Here is a 17,297-nt window from a genome sequence, read left to right as displayed (position 1 = left end):
AAAGCCGTCGTGCTAATGACCGGGGTAAGGGTTGCTAGCGGAAGGTGCCGAGTAACGCATTACTACGAGGAATCAGCGCTCAGCACGGTCAAGCATGAAGACAATGGTCTAGTGCCAGCTATTATAATAGTACCACAATATTGTCAGTCGATATTAGTCGTGCGCTGCGAGAGGTGACATCGGACATAGCTATGATCAAGGTGACCAGTATGAGTCTCGAACGAGCTCGCCACTCTGGTGTACTCCATGCGCCCATTGAATGTCGCAACAGGCGGGATTGTTGAATGGTGCCAATAAGGGGAAGTCCGATATGAAATTTTAGCAACTGTATTGAGATGTTAGCTTCACTCGTAGGACCCCAGGCACCTGCTCTGGTCACTTCTTTGATGTCCAAAATTTGGTTACGTCCGCCAAGCTGCAGGCACTGCGAAACTTTCCAAGGGATTCAACTTCAGTCTTCCGTAAGTTCCATGCGTGTTAATCGATAACAGCTTATCGGTTGACAGAACTAAATCGGTTTCTGGCCGAACTGATTCTATTTGAAAGGACCATGACAATGACGAGATAAATTCCCCGCGTGACTGGGGAGATGGTTAGTATTATTGAACGCTGAGCAGTGCTAGTGGCGACCCAATATTTAACTGTCACCCCACAATTCTCAAGGACTTCAAGTTCGTCCGCCGACTCGCCTAGCCCATTCGATCACCTGCTACCACTCCGTCTATTGCTTTCATGTCCTTGGTACGCTCCCCAGACCTCACCAACCAGAAACTTCAGGATGGTCTACCAGTACCGTTCTTTCCCTCATCTCTTGACCGGCCCGAAAGGAATGGTCCCCAACTTCCTCAGTGCCTCCCACAGCTGCCAATCAATGCTACCCCAACAAAAGTAGCTCAGCAGGTTGTGCTGAATATCTCAGCGCGCAACGTTAATTTGATATTTACATTCACCAGGATCTTGACACGCCAGATAACTGGGTCAATCGTGTAAGGACAGTAAATCAATGATATCTGCGTGATTTTTGATTCCTCTGCGCTCAGAATCCAGAACTCGTACGATTGACGGGAAAACATCCGTTTAACTCTGAAGCGCGACTCAATGTTCTATTTGAGTGTGTAGGTATCTTGTTTCCGATGTTTTGCAAGGGACTGAGGGCGTCTCTACAGGGATTCTTCACTCCGCCTCACTTGCATTTCGTGCGGAATCATGGTGCAGTGCCACAGGTCAACCACGAGATAGCTGCTAACTGGACAATCCACGTACATGGTCTGGTGGAACGAGAGGTTACATTTACTCTGCAAGAGCTTCAAGAAAAGTTTCCCGTTGTTAGCATTCCTGTAACCCTTGTCTGCGCCGGCAACAGGCGGAAAGAACAGAATGTCATCCGCAAGACACTTGGCTTCAGCTGGGGAGCAGCGGGAGGTGAGGTTTCAGTTCGTGTTGATTCAAACAAGTCCTCACCAACATCAATATCAAGTATCAACAGCCCTTTGGACAGGCGTATATCTGGCCGACGTATTGAATCATGTGAGACCAATTTGTAGACAAGCCAAATACGTTGTCTTTGAAGGCGGAGACAAGCTTCCGAACGGGCCCTATGGAACATCACAGCGATTGTCATGGGCTTCCAATAAGGACAAGGGTATGCTCATTGGTAACTCGAATCACTTACAGTGCGACGATTCCTCCTGACCTTCTACATTAGCCTGGGCAATGAATGGTTTACCGTTGGAACCAGACCATGGTTTTCCTGTGCGCATCATTGTGCCGGGTCAGATCGGTGGACGGTCTGTTAAAGTAAGGTGTTTCTCGATGACAAGGAACCCATAATCAATTAGATACCACTTAGTGGCTGAGACGCATCGAAATAAGTAGTCGCGAAAGCCAGCACCACGTATGCCAGTTCTTGTACAACTCAAATAAGCGTCGACTGATGGTTTTGTTCATGCAGTTGCACTTTTGGGTATGCGTAGATCTTTCATCCTCGAGGATGAATCGCACTAATGTTGCATAGGACAACAAAATGTTACCAGCGCAGGTTATGCCTGACCAAGCCCGCGCTGAGAAGCATTGGTGGTATGACCCAAGGTTAGTCTGAGTGCTCCGACGTTCCTTAGCAAGTTACTCACCAGGTCGAGGATATCACAGATATATCATCACGTTGGTTTAATCTTGCTCTCTTATGTACCACATGTTGAACAAGAGTCTTCAGGGAGCTTAACGTCAATAGCGTCATCGCGAAACCGGATCATAATGAAAAACTCTACATCAATAAGACGCCGGATGAGAATGGCACAATCGCATCATATCCCATCCGAGGATATGCGTATGCAGGTGGAGGTCGCAGGGTGACCCGTGTCGAGGTTTCGCTTGACCAAGGGGAGACATGGACATTGGGAAACATGTACGTCCACACGCTTCAGAATCGACACCTCATTGATATCGTGTCAAAAAGTGAGTATCCTGAGGACCGATTCAGAGAAGTGCGTCACCAAGACCCATTTTATGGAACTCTTGACGCATCAGAGCGCGATACGTCCTTGTGAGCAGCAACCATTACCGCTGCAATGAAAAATGTTCAGATCCCATCTAGCTGTTGGTGCTTCTGGACATTTGATGTCTCGCATGACATTCTAGCGAGCTGTGATGCGTTGATGGTTAGAGCTATGGACGAAGGCCTCGCGTTCCAACAAAGAGACATGTAAGGCAGGATCGTCTGTGTGGGTTCATTAACATCAACTGTTTACAGGTATTGGCATGCACTTGGCATGATGAACAACTGGTACGTCTTGATAAAACCTGGTATTCTGCGCCCTGTTGCGAGCTGCTGGCAGGTGGTTTCGCATTGCCGTTCATAGAACCGTCAACGATGACGGGAAAATTGTCTTGCAATTTGAACATCCAACACTCGCTGGGACAGCGCAAGGAGGATGGATGGAGGTGATGCTTAATTTTTGGTCCCAGAAAACAAATGCTGATGATAGCAAATCAGCGCATGAAAGCGGTAGGGGAGGATATTACAAAGCCTGTCTTCGGCGAAAAAGGACAGGATCTCGCACCACGTGCTCCAAAGCACGAATCAGATGAGGTCTGCTTGACCAAGCCTGGCATGAATCGGAAAATTACTCTGGAAGAGTTCAGGGCGCAAGATCGACAGCAACCGTGGTTTGTCGTCAACGGTGAGGTTTACGATGGAACTCCATTTCTAAAGGACCACCCAGGAGGCGGGGACTCTATATTGCTTGTAGCTGGCGAAGATGCGTCCGAAGACTTCTTCGCCATACATTCTGCAGAAGGCAAACAAAAATTGGCTGAGGTAAGTCCTCGTGATTTTGCCGTAGAACGTTGGTTTATAGGCCGTTTTACAGCACCACATTGGTACCCTTGTAACCAGTTTAACCAGAGAAAGGCCCATCACAACGCAGTCCGATGGAACCTTTCTAGAGCGCAGCCGATGGAAAAATATCGAATTGTGTGCCATCAAGCAGATTAACCACGATTCCTACCTGTATCGTTTCGCCTTGCCAAAAGGAGACCAGCCGCTAGGTCTGCCAGCTGGACAACATGTTTTTGTTCGCTTGCGCCGACAGGATACCGGGGAGATGGTACAGAGGGCTTATACCCCGGTATCGCAACAAGACGCAGTAGGCTTCATCGACTTTCTCATCAAGTTCGTATTCTTCATCAGGACATGTTCTTCGCACTGAATTCTTCATTAGATTGTATCTTCCTTCCGCGTCAATCCCCACTGGAGGGAAGATGACCACAGGCTTCCATCAATTACGTATCGGAGATAGCGTGGAGCTCAAGGGGCCGTTAGGGTCCTTCATTTGGGACGGGCCAAGCACTGCATTGTGGCACGGGATAAGGAAGACCATCAAAGAAGTCGGCATGATTTGCGGTGGAAGTGGTATGACTTCGAATGCAACATCGTAAACGTGCAATACTAAATAAAGTTGTGCAGGGATAACACCGATCCTCCAGGTGCTTCGCAGTATCTTCCAAAACGCGGAAAGCGAGACCCGGGTGTGGGTGATCAGTGCGAACAAGACAGAACAGGACATCCTTTGTAGAGAAGAACTTGACACACTCTTCGCATTACATGGCAGGGGGCGTTTTAAGCTGCACTACACGCTTAGTGTCGCTCCTGAGGAGTGGCCGTACAGCGTTGGGCGAATTAATGATGTGTTGCTGTCGGAGCACATGCCTCGCCACTCTGAGCATGGACTCATCCTAGCGTGCGGTCCTGATGCTATGATAACACATGCCGTCAAGCCCGGACTGCAGAATATGGGATGGGATATAGAGAAGTCCCTAGTAGTGTTCTGAAAGGAAAAGGTTGTAACAAGTCGCCTGGACAGTGGATGATAGTAGTATGATAAACCACCTGCAAAGTGTTCGTTTATGAGGCGTGTATGCGAAACAAGAACAATCGTCGGTAAAGATATACAGTAAGAATGGTACTGCTGAGTACTGAAACTCTAGGTACTGAAAGGCTGCAAGTTGAAGGTGCGACAGAACCTGACACCGTTAAGACTTGACAGTACACCTATAGAGCACTAGTGTACAGTACTAGTTGGAGTTGAACGTTCAAGTTTGAAAGTCATATCGTGATAAAAACTGTCAAAGATTGCCATCTGTCGACTGATTTGGCAGTTTTTTCAAGTGGTGAATGTAACTGAGAGAACAGGTAATTATCAACTGCAGGATGGACGGTGAATACAGTAGTTGGCAAAGCGTTGAAAATTACCCAAATAGGCGGTGACACGAAATCACCTGTTCCGCACCGGCCACCACCTCACCACCGGTTTATCAGGTGAATCGCAGAATTCACCAGTTTTCCCAGTGACTCGAACCTGCTTACAGTCTCATAGTGTGAGTGGTTGAGCACTCGCCTTGGAAATCAGACAGGTAAACCATGTTGTTAGTAAGGTGATACTGGACATGCTGCATGAAGCATAAAAACAATCCGATGACTGCTTCTCTGCCCTCTAGACTACAGGCAGGAAAACCTCACACCAGTTCTACAGTTGCGCTCTTCTCATCATGGCAAGGTGCTGAAGCATTGCAAACCAGTCGGCATTTGGCACGGCGGGGCCAGACGACCACCCTTGCAACCACACAGCAATTCCACCTAAAAACATTATGAATATTGTGATGTGTTGCAACTATACAAAATTGTACCCTTCATTGGTCCCGAAGGCCCAAACCCAACTGTGCAGAGAATCGTGAGAAGAGACCCCAGGCCATTGGTAGATAGCATGCTAATCATGATATGCAAGAGGGCCCGTACGAGATTTGGATGCTGCTCATTGATGTCTCCTGTATGATCATTTGATATTCTCTTAAAACTGGTCTTAAACATATGCTTGTGACCATCGGTGTGTCATGATCAAACGACCGTTCATTGACAACCTGACTCAGGTTGTCAATGAACGGTCGTTTGATCATGACACACCGATGGTCACAAGCATATGTTTAAGACCAGTTTTGAGAGAACCTGTGAGACTTTTAAGGAGTTCCTCGCTCACTCTGAGCTCGCCAACAACCTGCAGAAAACACTCCTCAAAATGATCAAGAACTGTGCATCAGGAAAACGACAGGTTCCTTATTTCACCTTATGTTACTTAATTTCTGTTAGGAAGATTTTTCAGCCGACTTGATCATCACTTTTTCTACTTGTGAAAAAGCAGTTCGAGCTTCTAAACAAGTTCATGTGCGAAGTTCAAAAAAGCTGGAAACAAGTGTCATAAGCAAATGCTAGACCGAAAAAAGTCTAAAATGCAATTTCAAAGGAGTGATGATCTGCATATTTGTTAACATAAAAATGGTGGAAAATATCATAGGTCTGATGGTGGTGATGTTGCGCAGGAATAACTCGAGTACCATATACAGGAATAAGGTGTGCGGCGCGGTAGATTGAATCAATATGTATGACGGAAATATGGGGCGTGTTGTTGTTATTATGAGCAGGCTGTACAACCCACATTCCAGTGTCTTCGTTCGGCGAGTCTCCAATGGTATCAAACCACCGCACAACTGCACATGAGTATAATTTTCGCTTGTAAGTAAAAGAAAAAAATGTCAGTACTCGTGCGACATCCATGCCCCTCATACCATCGAGACCTGGATTCGTGTTGACGAAGACACAATCAAACCGAGGATGCTCGTTTCTCCATATCGGACATGCACGAATATACTCACGGCGCATGCCCCCAATACCACTGAGATCACTTGGTGCAAAAAATCTCAAACAAGCAGAGTTGAAAACACTGATTTTGTTGTCGAATTGGGGACAGTAAGCTAGGGGAACCTCTGATGGATCACGGGGATCATTGCGGTTGAGTTGACCGAAGAGAAAGTGTCGCAGAAGATTCGAGAGATGTGGGATTGATAATTCAATTGCTAATGCAGCAATGGTGCAAGCACATTTATATTCTAAATCATATGTTAGTGTAGTTTGAAAGTGACAGGTGCTTAATGACTCACGAGGTGTTTTGGCCAACTCCACGCGTGCTTCGACATTTGTTGGTCCGTCGTCGACTTCGTTATTCTTGTCGTTGTCATTGTCCACTGTGGTATTGACAGCCTGAGTGTTGGCAGCTTCATCTGGTGCCGTGAGATTGAGGGCGCGCAGTCGTTCTATTTGAGTATCAGTGAGAGTACAATAACAATATAGTATTTTACTTACCCACTTCGAGGACAGCTGCAGAAAGGCACATACCATTAAGCATCTTGCGTTGAGTAAAATCAGCGCGTGATGCTGCGAGCTTGTCGAGGCATTGATTTGTGACCAACATTTGGCCCAGTGCCTCGTACCGACTGGAGCGCCTCCATGGCTCCTTCACTGCTTTGATATGCTTAGCTTCGGTGATCGAAGAGCATAAACCATTCGGGGCCCCAAAAAGTCGAATGAGGTGTATGTAGTGTTGAAGGGAATGCTGGCGAGGGAGTGAGAATGTTGAAATAACGTCGAGTGTTTCAAAAATTTGCCGGTGCCGATGAAACCGGTCAAGTGCCTCCTGGATTTGCTCGAGCGTCTTCTCCGTGATTATGCTGCGTCGGACAAGATAACAAAATTCGAGAAAGGCTCGAAATGTCCGGACCATATCCACAGGGACATATCCCTCAATAGCAGATAAGTATACCTATAACAATATGTCAGTAAGATATTAGTAGTCTGATACACAAGAAACATACCTTCATAAGTGCTTTCAAGTCATCACCCGTCCACTGCTTGAAGCCTCGTCCTTGTGGGAAGCGCCGAAGACCAGCAAAGGCCGGAACAGCAGCGATTCTAGACACAACTAGTTCAATAGATAGTACCCATGATGAGATGAATCATTTACCTTCGATCAATATCATCTATGATGCGCTCAGCATCTTTCTTCGAGTGCGTCTGGTATAGGTACTTCTTGATCCAATCAACCAGGTGGTCTTTGAACGTCCCTTTGATAAGCTGGTGAAGGATATCGGGGGCAATGAGTTCATGGATGTCGGCTCAAGCAAAATCATTCGTAAAGGGCTGATATAAAGTGTTAATGCATCATGAAACATAGTGCGAAAGGTAGGGCTTACAACGAGATCACCAACAATGCCATATTCATCCCATAAGGCATCGAGAGTACCCTCCTCGACAAGCACATCTGTATGATGACGATAGCGTCAACCGGCTGGCTCGTCTAGATTGATACGTGAAGACAAACATCTGTACAATCATTAATTTAAGTAGATTAAAGAAATGAACAATTACACACCTTGGGCACCAACCACGCACGATGCACGTCAATAAGACTTGCTCCTCGTAGTCAGCAATATATGGTCCCAGACCATATATCACACGGCGGAAATGTCTGTCACCAAAACGTGCAACTTCATACTTGGTGATACCAGGACGAAGTGTTTCGAGAATCTTGGAGAGTGAACAGTGAAACAATTGCCGGCGAAACTTTCGGAACTTCACATCACTAGTCGCATGTTCCTTTGTTGCTAACTCAGATAAGCAAACAGCACATTTAAGAAAAACCAAGCTTACTTTTGGGAATAGCGAGAAAGGCGATAATACTAACTGCGTCGTGGTGGGCTCATCTAACGTTATTGCAAACATTGCCAATAGATGCATAGAGCGGGTAATATTCGTTGTTTCCCGTTGCAACGGAAACTGTAGTCTTGTCACTGCCTAAAACAACAGGTACGAATGTGGATCCATGTGATTCTGGATCTTCGGAGATTATGTCCTGGCAGCAATTGTTAGATTCAAAGGAGTGATCAAGAAATTGAAAGACTTACAGCCTGATCCCATGCCCAATCACCAGACATAAAGTCCTTCCACTGACGCTCGTCGTCATCAGTTGAGAACTCGCGGTAGGGTCTGTAATCAAACTCTTTGGCATAGTCGGGATTTGCAAGCATGTTGTGGATGACCTCTCGTGGATCACGGTACCAGACGTCAAAGACTTGATCCATCCATGGCGGTGCATCAGTGTCTGGTTTTTCGCCATTGTAGCGAACTGAAAATGACTGCCACTTCACATCCCCAAGCGGTGTTCTGTCGATGGTTTTGTAAAGGTTGCGAAAGTCGGCAAATGGAGGCTTGTCATCATGTTTCTTGAGGGTTGAGGCCCAGAGATCAAGGAGTTTATTGATCTGACCTGCAGGCGTCTGATTCTCGGTAAATAAATACTCTGCTGTTTCAAATTCGACATGATTTCGGTAAGGAGTCCAGTCAGAGGAGGATTTATCAGAGAGTGGTTTAGGTAGGCTTCCAGGGGGGAGAAACATGCCATTATCATCACAAGGGCGGGCTAAAAGAATGTACATTGTTAGAAAATTGATCTAATAACGAAGTGAAGCATTTACCATCAAGGTCCTTGTGAAAGTTCCGATATAAGCAGTCTCCTGGCCCCCAAAACTCAGTGTCAATTCTCGGAGCTGGTGAGTTGTGCATCCCATCATGTCCCGTCAGATTCAACCAATCGTTCTCGACTTCTTGAAAGTCAAACTGCGGCTCATGTGGTTGTGCAGGGGCCGGATAGTAAGGCTCTTCTAGCTCTTCAGAAACACTGGCATGGTAAGAGTTAGGTGGCTTTGTGATTGTAGGATGGGCTGAATTCCAATGTTTGGTTCGTCCTGCTTGAGTTTTGAAATAGCGCTGACAATTGGAGCATCCACAAGGGAGTTGGAGTGCATTATGGTCTGGTTGAGAGTTCTGGTTCCTTTGAAGAATATCAACTGTGTGTAAAAGCATGAAAAAACAGGGCACGTACATAGTTTATGCTTAGCACCAAGAAAATATGGTTTTGGTCCAAAGTAAACCATGCTTCGAGCCTGAGTGCCATGGTCGTAATCAATAACACATTGTCCGTGTTTGGGATAAGGGTAACACACTTAAAAGTTTTCACTGAACCTAGACCATTTCCTGCCGCTCTCTGCTACCTGCAAATTTCTGCCCGTCTCACTTGCAGCTCCTCACCCGCATCTTTCATATCAATATGCCTTCCCAACCTGCTGACACTACCGTAACTCGTCGTACTCGTCCCTCCAATGCAATTGCACATCCTGGTGCGATCCTCTTGCAGGCAAAGAAGACCCAACGTATGGCCGAAGAAGTTGCTGCTGCTCGAGCAGAAAAGGCAGAGCAGGCTGCAGCACGGGCCACAGCTGTTGAAGCAGGAGCTAAGCGCATTGCTGGTATAGAGCTGGAGATGGAAGCCAAACAGACGAGCACGCTGGCAAGGAAGGCTAAGGGAGTTCGGCCTCGTCCAATTCCCGCCAAAGGCAAGAAGGTGGCTGTAAAGGATGGTCTGAGTCAGGCGGATGTCACAGCAGCCTATGGTGAAGGCAATGAGGTCAGAACCAACTTGAATCAAGAGCCAGAGATTCTTACCGGCTCATGTGCAGATGGGTCTCAAGGATGACTCCAAAAAGAAGATTACCAAAGTTTCGATGAAGGATGCTGTCAATCAAGCGCATGAGCAAATCAAACAGACAACTTCTGCTGATGGCGGAGATAAGGATGCACGTGTCCATAAGAAGGGCGACTCAATGGATGTCACAGTGTAGGTTTCCCTGAACCTTCTCATCATGCTCCTGCTCACCGAATCAACAATGTTCTTCCTCAATTTAACTTTGAACCATAGGAACAAGCCTGAGTATACTCTTAGCAGCAAAGTTAAGAGCTGGGTCTCAGACGTCGACATACCCATCAAGAATCAGAATGCACCGCCGAGTCATGTGACTCACACATCGCCTCCTCCTTCAACAGTTTTTTCTCGTCTTACGGGCTCTTCCAAGACAACTCACAGTGAAATCCCGACTGGTATTCTTAACAGTCCTCAATGTTCAGGTGTAGATGAGGATATACCAGGAGGTTTTGCTGATGACGAGGATGAGGACGAGATTGACAAATTGGAACGCCTGGCTGCACATGGAATCACTACCAAGGAAGGGCGGTCAGCTGCAGCAGTAATGTTTTAATTTTTAGCTTTCGAAAAACATCTGACATTATGATTCAAAGACGGTGCTGACTCTCACCATTGATGACTCTGATGATGAGTTGGAGATTCCAGCAGAGTTTCGTGCTCCGTTCACCCAGCCTTTGCCAGTAGGCTTGCCTAAGGCTTCCTTTGCAGTTGGCAACCTCAAAAGGAAGGCCTCTGAAGGGAGTGAAATCGAAGATTTAGATTTTTTGTTGGTTGATGCCTGTGAGTCAACACTGATCGTTGACATTGATGCTATCAGACTCACTGCACCTTTAGTTGACAATACAATGGAAATCGACCTACCAGACAAGAGTGATCTGACGTATGAAGTGAAGCCTGGAAAGCCCCCCCGTACCACAAGCTCGGTGAGAATTTGATAATATAGAGTTGTCCTTTCTGATGCAATTTTTTTATTAGACGTCAGTCGTGACCACAGACACCAAACCTGCTCTCACTAAGAAGGCAAAGGTAGAATCACTTAAGGTTTCAACATCTCTTCATGCTACTCCTGCCAAACCCAAGGAGCAGTCAGTCAATGTTGACACGCCACATGACAACTTGAAGCCTCGAGCGCAATATCGAAACACCGACCTTCCTGAACAAGTCCAAACGGACCACTGTTGGGCTAAAAAATTCCTTCCGACAATGATGTTGTGGGCCGGCAGCCAAGAATCCCTCTGGAGCATCCCAGATGAAACTCTACTGACGCATATCCAAATTACATTTCAGGCAGTCTACCTGGAGCTTAACCTTGTCATTGTTCAGAATGGTGCTGTTTTCTCACTCGTACGCTCTTGTCATGCCAGATGTCTACAACACCTCACTACTTATCTGTTCTGACTCACAGACTGTCCAACGGCTTTCTGAGTGGCGGAGCAACTTCGGCTCTACGGCCATCGCAATCATCTTCGATTTTCTGACGAGCAACAATGACTGTGACCCAGAGGTTCTTGCAGGGCTCCTCTTGAAGAATTTCACCTTCATCTTCAAGGACATGGACAAGTGCGAGCCTGACGGGGTGTTCCACTCTGCATTTATGCTGCAGCTCCTTGGAAAGGCCCACCTTAGCACCATTAATGGCCATGCTACCATTCCCGCGTTGAAAACCAAGGACCTTGCAACAAAAGGGATGGCTGGTGTTATTGCATTTTGTGCTACAGCGGTCTGTTCATTTTCTTGTTAGCAATGCTCCAAGTCCCACTCAAATAATTCACATAGCTTGAGCGTGCCATCACATTGATTTCAGATGGCGATATCAAAGTCGAGGACATCTTAGCATCAACCTCAGCATGCAGCAAGTTGAACATCAAGCTTCCCAAAGTACTCAACAAGGTCACCGGGAAGGTGACAAGTGCTCCATATCTGTTTTCACGCGATCTCTGGGGTAAAGCGAACACTGGGTACATGAAGAGCATCAAGAAGAAGGGCCTGGACTTCGTCGAAACCACAGTAGACATGGCGCGGTCAGCTTTGAACGAAAGTAACGCTGCGGATGCAGGCATCTCTGAGAGCTCTGACGATGACCGTGCCTTCTTATGTATGTACGATGTTATCTTATTCAAGCTGTGCCTCTGTCTTTGTTCGCAAATTTGTTTTTTTTTTATATTTTGCTGATTTGGTGGATTTGGCAGAGCTGTTCTCTGATGGCGTCTGTCCATGGGCCTTCTGATACCATCCTTAACTTGCTCGGTGGACTACTATTATCACCACTCGTTATACATCCCATCCTGTGCTATTTTCTACCAGTACTAGACTACTGGTACTACTTTCCGACTATCGGTTCACATTCATTTTTTTCTGGTTTTATCTTGCTTAATTGCTTTTGTGTCATGCTTTTCTGAATGGACGATGCCTTTTTTCTGATGCAAAAAGTAAACTAAATCAGAAATAAGTGAGAATTCAGACGACGAGTGGCCTTTTTCCACTTCATGGCCACTTATTTTAGCCTTTGCTTATTTCGCCTTATTGAATGTGAAAAAGTGACAATAAGGTGAAATAAGGAACTTGTCGTTTTCCTGATGTGTTCATCATGGTCATGTGCTTCTCATGACCAGAAGCTTCACCAGGTGGTGGAAACTGTTCTTTGAGCTCTTCAAATAGGACACTGAAGGTGTTTACAAGGTTATTTGATATAGTGTAGAGAGGAATGCCACATTGTTCTGCAGCTTCTTTGACGACTTGATACAGTGTCGTGGCTGTGCTGGCGATGCTATCCACAGACTCCCTTAATTCTGCCATCTTGTCAGAGGGACAGAATTCCCTGGCATGCTGGAAGAATTTGTCTGTACACCCCTGGATATTTGACCTGAAACCAGTAGCCTTGTCCCAACAAAACTTTCCAGCATTTGGAAAGTGGGAACCACTGTACAGCATGTGTGCTGAAGCAGGCAACGATCCAAGTTTTTTCGTCAGGCTGCCAACTGTTGTAGTGCCTTGACGAATGATTGGGTGATCAAATTTATCATATAATGCGCCTGCAACTTGCGATGGCTTATTGAAAGTGCTGTCAATCATTTCTGACATCAGTCTAGTAAAAACAGTACTAATTTTGACTGTACTCACACTTTCTCACTACTCCCCATCCTTGTCCTACGTTAAAATGCAATGTTTGTTGTAAGATAAGAGTGCAACAAACCCGGGCCTGTTTCCAAGTCAGTGAGACTTTCGTCAGAGGAATGAATACTTCAACGCCGCCAGAAGTAACTGGTCGTAGCATCAGGAAAAACCTTCCAGCCAAAATTTCGATAATCTTTGATAAAGTCCAATAATTATGTCTAATTAGCAGCTTTAGGAAAATTAGGAAAATTATGTAGTTTAGAAGGACTTTCTTACCCCCTCATAAATTTTGCATAGTTATCAAGAATTAGCTGATACTAGACACAATTATTGTGAATTGCAGAAAATGTATTTCAAACTTTGCATTGCAAATCACCCACAATAGTCAGGCGATGTTACAAGAAAAAACAATTGATATTTGATTACATAGAATATAGACACAAAAGTAATTACTGTATAGCTACAATTGACCGCAGATGTACGGTGACCAGTGACCCCTGGAAGGAGGATCAACACACTGCGAATGGTGGACAACAACGACGGTCAGCATGGCTCGAGCTCAAAGGAGGATCAACACACTCACCCGCTGCGAATGGCAGACAATGAGTTGGATCAACATGGCTCGAGCTCAGAGGAGGTTCAACACACTCACTTCCTGCTAACGGCGGACAATGAGTTGGATCAGCATGGCTCAAGCTCAGAGGAGGTTCGACACACTCACTTCCTGCAAACAGCAGACAATGACTTGGATCAGCGTGGTGGTTGCTCGAACGACGATCGACGCACTCACTTCCTACAAACAGCGGACAACAACTTGGATCAGCGTGGCTCTGGCTGGAACGAGGACCAACACACTCACTTCAAACAGATCCAAGCAAAGTTGATACGAACTTGATACCTAGTTTGTAGTTACAAATGTTAGATAGAACTTTTTAAAAAACCTAAGACATACCTATCAGCTTGATGATTGAGGCTGACAATGTTGAACATTGAGGAATGAGGGATCGACATCGGAAGTTCAAAAACTTTCCAAACCAAAGTCATGCAAGCCAAACAAATACACGCAAATGGTTCAATGTCAACCAAACAGTCATGTGAGCGAAAAAAATATGTGCAAATGATGAACTTCAACGAAATTTGCATTGTTCCTGCTCTCATGAGTCGTCCGTATTCGTCTGAGCCACATCAGCAGTTGCTGACATGCGCTGGGCGTTTGTGCATGGCGTTTGTGGTGTTGGGAATGGCATGGTGGCACTCACCCACATTGGAAGGCTGCCCCTTCCAAATCTAACATACACGTGTCTGAACTCGGTACAGTAGCGCTCCTTCTTTAGAGTCAAAATTTACCACCGCAACCCTCACTTCGATCCAGTGTTCCCTTACTACTCATGCATCTCCCTCCACCTCCACCAATCTCTTCAGATTCATCCGTCTACTCGAGCCACGGCTTTGTCAAAGATCATGCGGAGTGCCCATCTTCTGCCGAATTTTGGTGCCGTTGTCCCACGAGAGTGGTCGAGTGATACAGTTCTAGATGGCTATAACACTTTTTGGTTGAACTCATATCTAGATAGATACACTTTCTGTATCTTCAAATAAGTCTTGATAATTCCATTATACATTATCGTCTTTTAGCCGTTTTATTCCTAATACTTGAAATTAGATCGAATTATCAGAATAACATCGTTTAGATCAATTTATTGAAAATTTTGCCTGGGAGGGTTTCCCTGATGTAGTGTTGATGTCAGAGTAGAGAGCCACTGTGACTGCATCACAGTGTGATAGTGCTAGGATAGACGACCATCACAGTTTACTCACACAGCGCAAGGCATATAAACCTACTGAGTATGTGATTCGATTCACCGAGTCACTTAGGTAACAAGTTCGTAATCGATCTAATCCATGATGCAGCAGCCTTCATGAGGCTAGGATATATGTACATGTAGTAACATATACTACAGTGCGCATGTCACAATCAGCGTGTTGTATTTAACCTTGAGGCCTTGAAGCTTGAGGGTGCGTGTACATCAAGTATTGGTATTGCAGAACTGCAAAGCAAGTGCAGGGTAGAGATCAAATGGACCGGCGCACATGTGACATTGTCTATTTAGGCTATGTACAGACTGGCAAAATTCGCTGAATCAAAATTCAACAAATCAATATTTGGTGTCATGTGACACACAAAGGGCGATCCCGGATTCCTTGCCTAGCACATTATTACAAGTCTATATGATGATGGCTAGATATACTCACAGAGATACATACTCTTTCAGAGCCAGAACTAGATCCACCACTATGTCTCTCACTAATACTTCTGTTGAATCTACTTGTTCCCGCCGATCCCAAGGATCTGTCAACATTTGAGGCTCAATGTTAGAAAGAACAAGGAAAATCCCTGCACATTGGACAATAGATGAAGAAAGGGCCCCGATTGATTACCTCTCCAGTAACAAATCTGGGGCTGGTGATGGTCTAAGCTTCAAAATGACCACTTTTCAAGGAGCCGCTGAACACATCAAGAAGACCTTCACCCATCAGCGTGGTGGAGAAAAGACCACTGATTCCTGCAAGATGAAGTGGGGCAATGTATGTTTAAACAGAATCTAATATTTTCTATTTATTTCTAATGTTATATATCTGTAGCTCAAGTCAGCTTATGGTGTTGTTGTCAACAAGATGTCAGAAATTCTTAATTTAGATTTCAACCCCTTGCAATGGGTTTCAATGCCCAAATGCAGGGCACATCTTTAAATATGTTGCTATAATAGAGTTAGCATTGTCATGATCATTTAAATGACGGTTGCAAGCTCGGTTGCCATAGCCTGCCAATCATAGATGAGTCATTACAATCAAGACTGTGACATTGTATCACAATTTTCATGAGAGTCGCAACTGTCATTGCAAAGTTGTTGCCACTCCATTCAATAGACAGTCAATGCATGGTAATAGAAATATTGTTTTTGCAAGACAGATTTCAATTTATTCAAACTGGTGCTAAACAGGATTCAGATATTCAAAATTAAATACTAAGGAGTCTGAATCTAACTAGTCCTGCTTGTCCTCGTCTGCGCCAAGTCTGATATGATCTTAATATCAAGACCATCATTAGTATTCTGCAAGACAAGCAATTAACAGAATAAAACATACTTGATGTACTGCCCAGACGCCCACAGCACTGTGCAGGTCTTTCTCCTTCAGCTCTTTCCGTCGTGAGACATGGCGCTCGAGAGGGAGATGAGACATAGGGAGACAAGGAGAAGAAGCTGGAGTTCATAGAAACCAAGCATGCCGGGCGGGCCCTCAAATGACGAAAGTTAGGCTTTGTGGGTCCACTGGATCCTGGAATGGACCTGGAGTGACGCAGATGTGACACCAGTGGGGAAGGTGGTGTTGCATTTGATGAGGGCGGTCATGTCACCACTGGCAGTCTCAATACCAAGCGATAGAGGAATGACATCAAGAAGTAAGAGGTCCTGGGTCTTCTTGGAGGTGTCGCCGAAAAGAATGGCAGCCTAAATGGCAGCACTGTATGCAATGGCCTCGCCAGGGTTGATGCTCTTGTTGGGTTCCTTGTCGTTGAAGAAGTCAGACACGAGTTTGACAATATGGGGGATATACATGGAACCACCAATAAGGACGATTTCATGAACATTAGCCTTGTCGATCTTAGGAGTCCCGGAGGACCTTCGACAGGCTCGAGCGTGCTGCGGAACAGGTCCACGCACAGCTCCTCGAAAAGGGCACGACTGAGGGGAGCAGTCAATCTCGATGGCAGTCTGGGTTGCTGACGAAAGGGTATGCTTGGCACGCTTGCAAGTGGTCTGTAGACGACGGAGAGCACGAGGGTTGGAAGAGAGATCTATTATGTTGTCAGCAGCTGAATTGATGAATAAAAAAATTACTTACCCTTCTTGTGCAAGGTGGTTGATGAACGTTGCAATGATATCATTGGATTCCGAGTCTGTTTAAGTGACAACAGGGTGCAAGAAAATCAATACCTTGTCAATGAAATTTAAACATTGTGTGATAGCGTTTCAATGAATCTAAAGTGGGAGAGCAGGTTGAAGTGAGATTGCGATCAAATTGAAGTGAGGAGCATCTGATGTTAATTTGGTTGTCATGAAAAGTCAATGATGGAGCAAAGGTTTTCAAGCGACATTGGAATAGTGGGAGAGAAAAGGAGAAATGTTTAACTGAATTTGGGTACTATTTAAATTGGAGGCCATGTCAGTATTTCAAAAATTTAAATGCGCCTGATCC

The 17,297-nt window shown here is 45.5% G+C and overlaps 6 protein-coding genes across 6 annotated transcripts; 3 read left to right on the top strand and 3 right to left on the bottom strand.

Annotated features, from left to right (window-relative positions):
• Positions 1 to 732: 732 nt before the first annotated feature.
• On the top strand, positions 733 to 4,329 carry F5891DRAFT_1197925 (uncharacterized protein; the record flags this gene model as incomplete). The annotated part of the gene is made up of 19 exons (XM_041368567.1): positions 733 to 900; positions 954 to 986; positions 1,041 to 1,115; positions 1,167 to 1,422; positions 1,478 to 1,654; positions 1,706 to 1,797; positions 1,850 to 1,894; positions 1,952 to 1,963; positions 2,015 to 2,088; positions 2,149 to 2,160; positions 2,213 to 2,404; positions 2,456 to 2,542; positions 2,594 to 2,701; positions 2,750 to 2,782; positions 2,835 to 2,940; positions 2,993 to 3,316; positions 3,369 to 3,670; positions 3,720 to 3,910; positions 3,965 to 4,329. The coding sequence occupies 19 exons, from the start codon at positions 733 to 735 to the stop codon at positions 4,327 to 4,329; spliced, it is 2,652 nt and encodes an 883-aa protein (XP_041217915.1).
• A 1,447-nt stretch (positions 4,330 to 5,776) lies between these two features.
• On the bottom strand, positions 5,777 to 8,820 carry F5891DRAFT_1131624 (uncharacterized protein; the record flags this gene model as incomplete). Its single annotated transcript, XM_041364690.1, has 10 exons — positions 5,777 to 6,438; positions 6,490 to 6,573; positions 6,725 to 7,148; positions 7,201 to 7,297; positions 7,350 to 7,500; positions 7,590 to 7,646; positions 7,671 to 7,708; positions 7,758 to 7,981; positions 8,094 to 8,237; positions 8,290 to 8,820. 10 exons carry the CDS (start codon positions 8,818 to 8,820, stop codon positions 5,777 to 5,779), a joined length of 2,412 nt encoding a protein of 803 aa, XP_041217914.1.
• Positions 8,821 to 11,699: 2,879 nt separating this feature from the next.
• On the top strand, positions 11,700 to 11,942 carry F5891DRAFT_914248 (uncharacterized protein; the record flags this gene model as incomplete). The annotated part of the gene is made up of 1 exon (XM_041373678.1): positions 11,700 to 11,942. A coding segment is annotated over one exon (243 nt), but the record flags the coding sequence as incomplete, so codon positions are not given.
• A 501-nt stretch (positions 11,943 to 12,443) lies between these two features.
• F5891DRAFT_986896 (uncharacterized protein) lies at positions 12,444 to 14,027 on the bottom strand (the record flags this gene model as incomplete). Its single annotated transcript, XM_041377838.1, has 8 exons — positions 12,444 to 13,008; positions 13,044 to 13,070; positions 13,314 to 13,354; positions 13,491 to 13,534; positions 13,690 to 13,761; positions 13,828 to 13,871; positions 13,897 to 13,935; positions 13,990 to 14,027. 8 exons carry the CDS (start codon positions 14,025 to 14,027, stop codon positions 12,444 to 12,446), a joined length of 870 nt encoding a protein of 289 aa, XP_041217912.1.
• A 1,380-nt stretch (positions 14,028 to 15,407) lies between these two features.
• On the top strand, positions 15,408 to 15,788 carry F5891DRAFT_986895 (uncharacterized protein; the record flags this gene model as incomplete). Its single annotated transcript, XM_041377837.1, has 2 exons — positions 15,408 to 15,623; positions 15,681 to 15,788. 2 exons carry the CDS (start codon positions 15,408 to 15,410, stop codon positions 15,786 to 15,788), a joined length of 324 nt encoding a protein of 107 aa, XP_041217911.1.
• Positions 15,789 to 16,082: 294 nt separating this feature from the next.
• F5891DRAFT_1212726 (heat-shock protein 70b) lies at positions 16,083 to 16,986 on the bottom strand (the record flags this gene model as incomplete). The annotated part of the gene is made up of 4 exons (XM_041369235.1): positions 16,083 to 16,123; positions 16,411 to 16,549; positions 16,631 to 16,896; positions 16,944 to 16,986. The coding sequence occupies 4 exons, from the start codon at positions 16,984 to 16,986 to the stop codon at positions 16,083 to 16,085; spliced, it is 489 nt and encodes a 162-aa protein (XP_041217910.1).
• Between the last annotated feature and the right edge of the window lie 311 nt (positions 16,987 to 17,297).

This window comes from Suillus fuscotomentosus (genome assembly GCF_016647785.1).
Source record: "Suillus fuscotomentosus strain FC203 chromosome Unknown F5891scaffold_135, whole genome shotgun sequence".
Taxonomy (NCBI): Eukaryota; Fungi; Basidiomycota; class Agaricomycetes; order Boletales; family Suillaceae; genus Suillus; species Suillus fuscotomentosus.
This window is presented reverse-complemented; position numbering and strand designations above follow the sequence as displayed.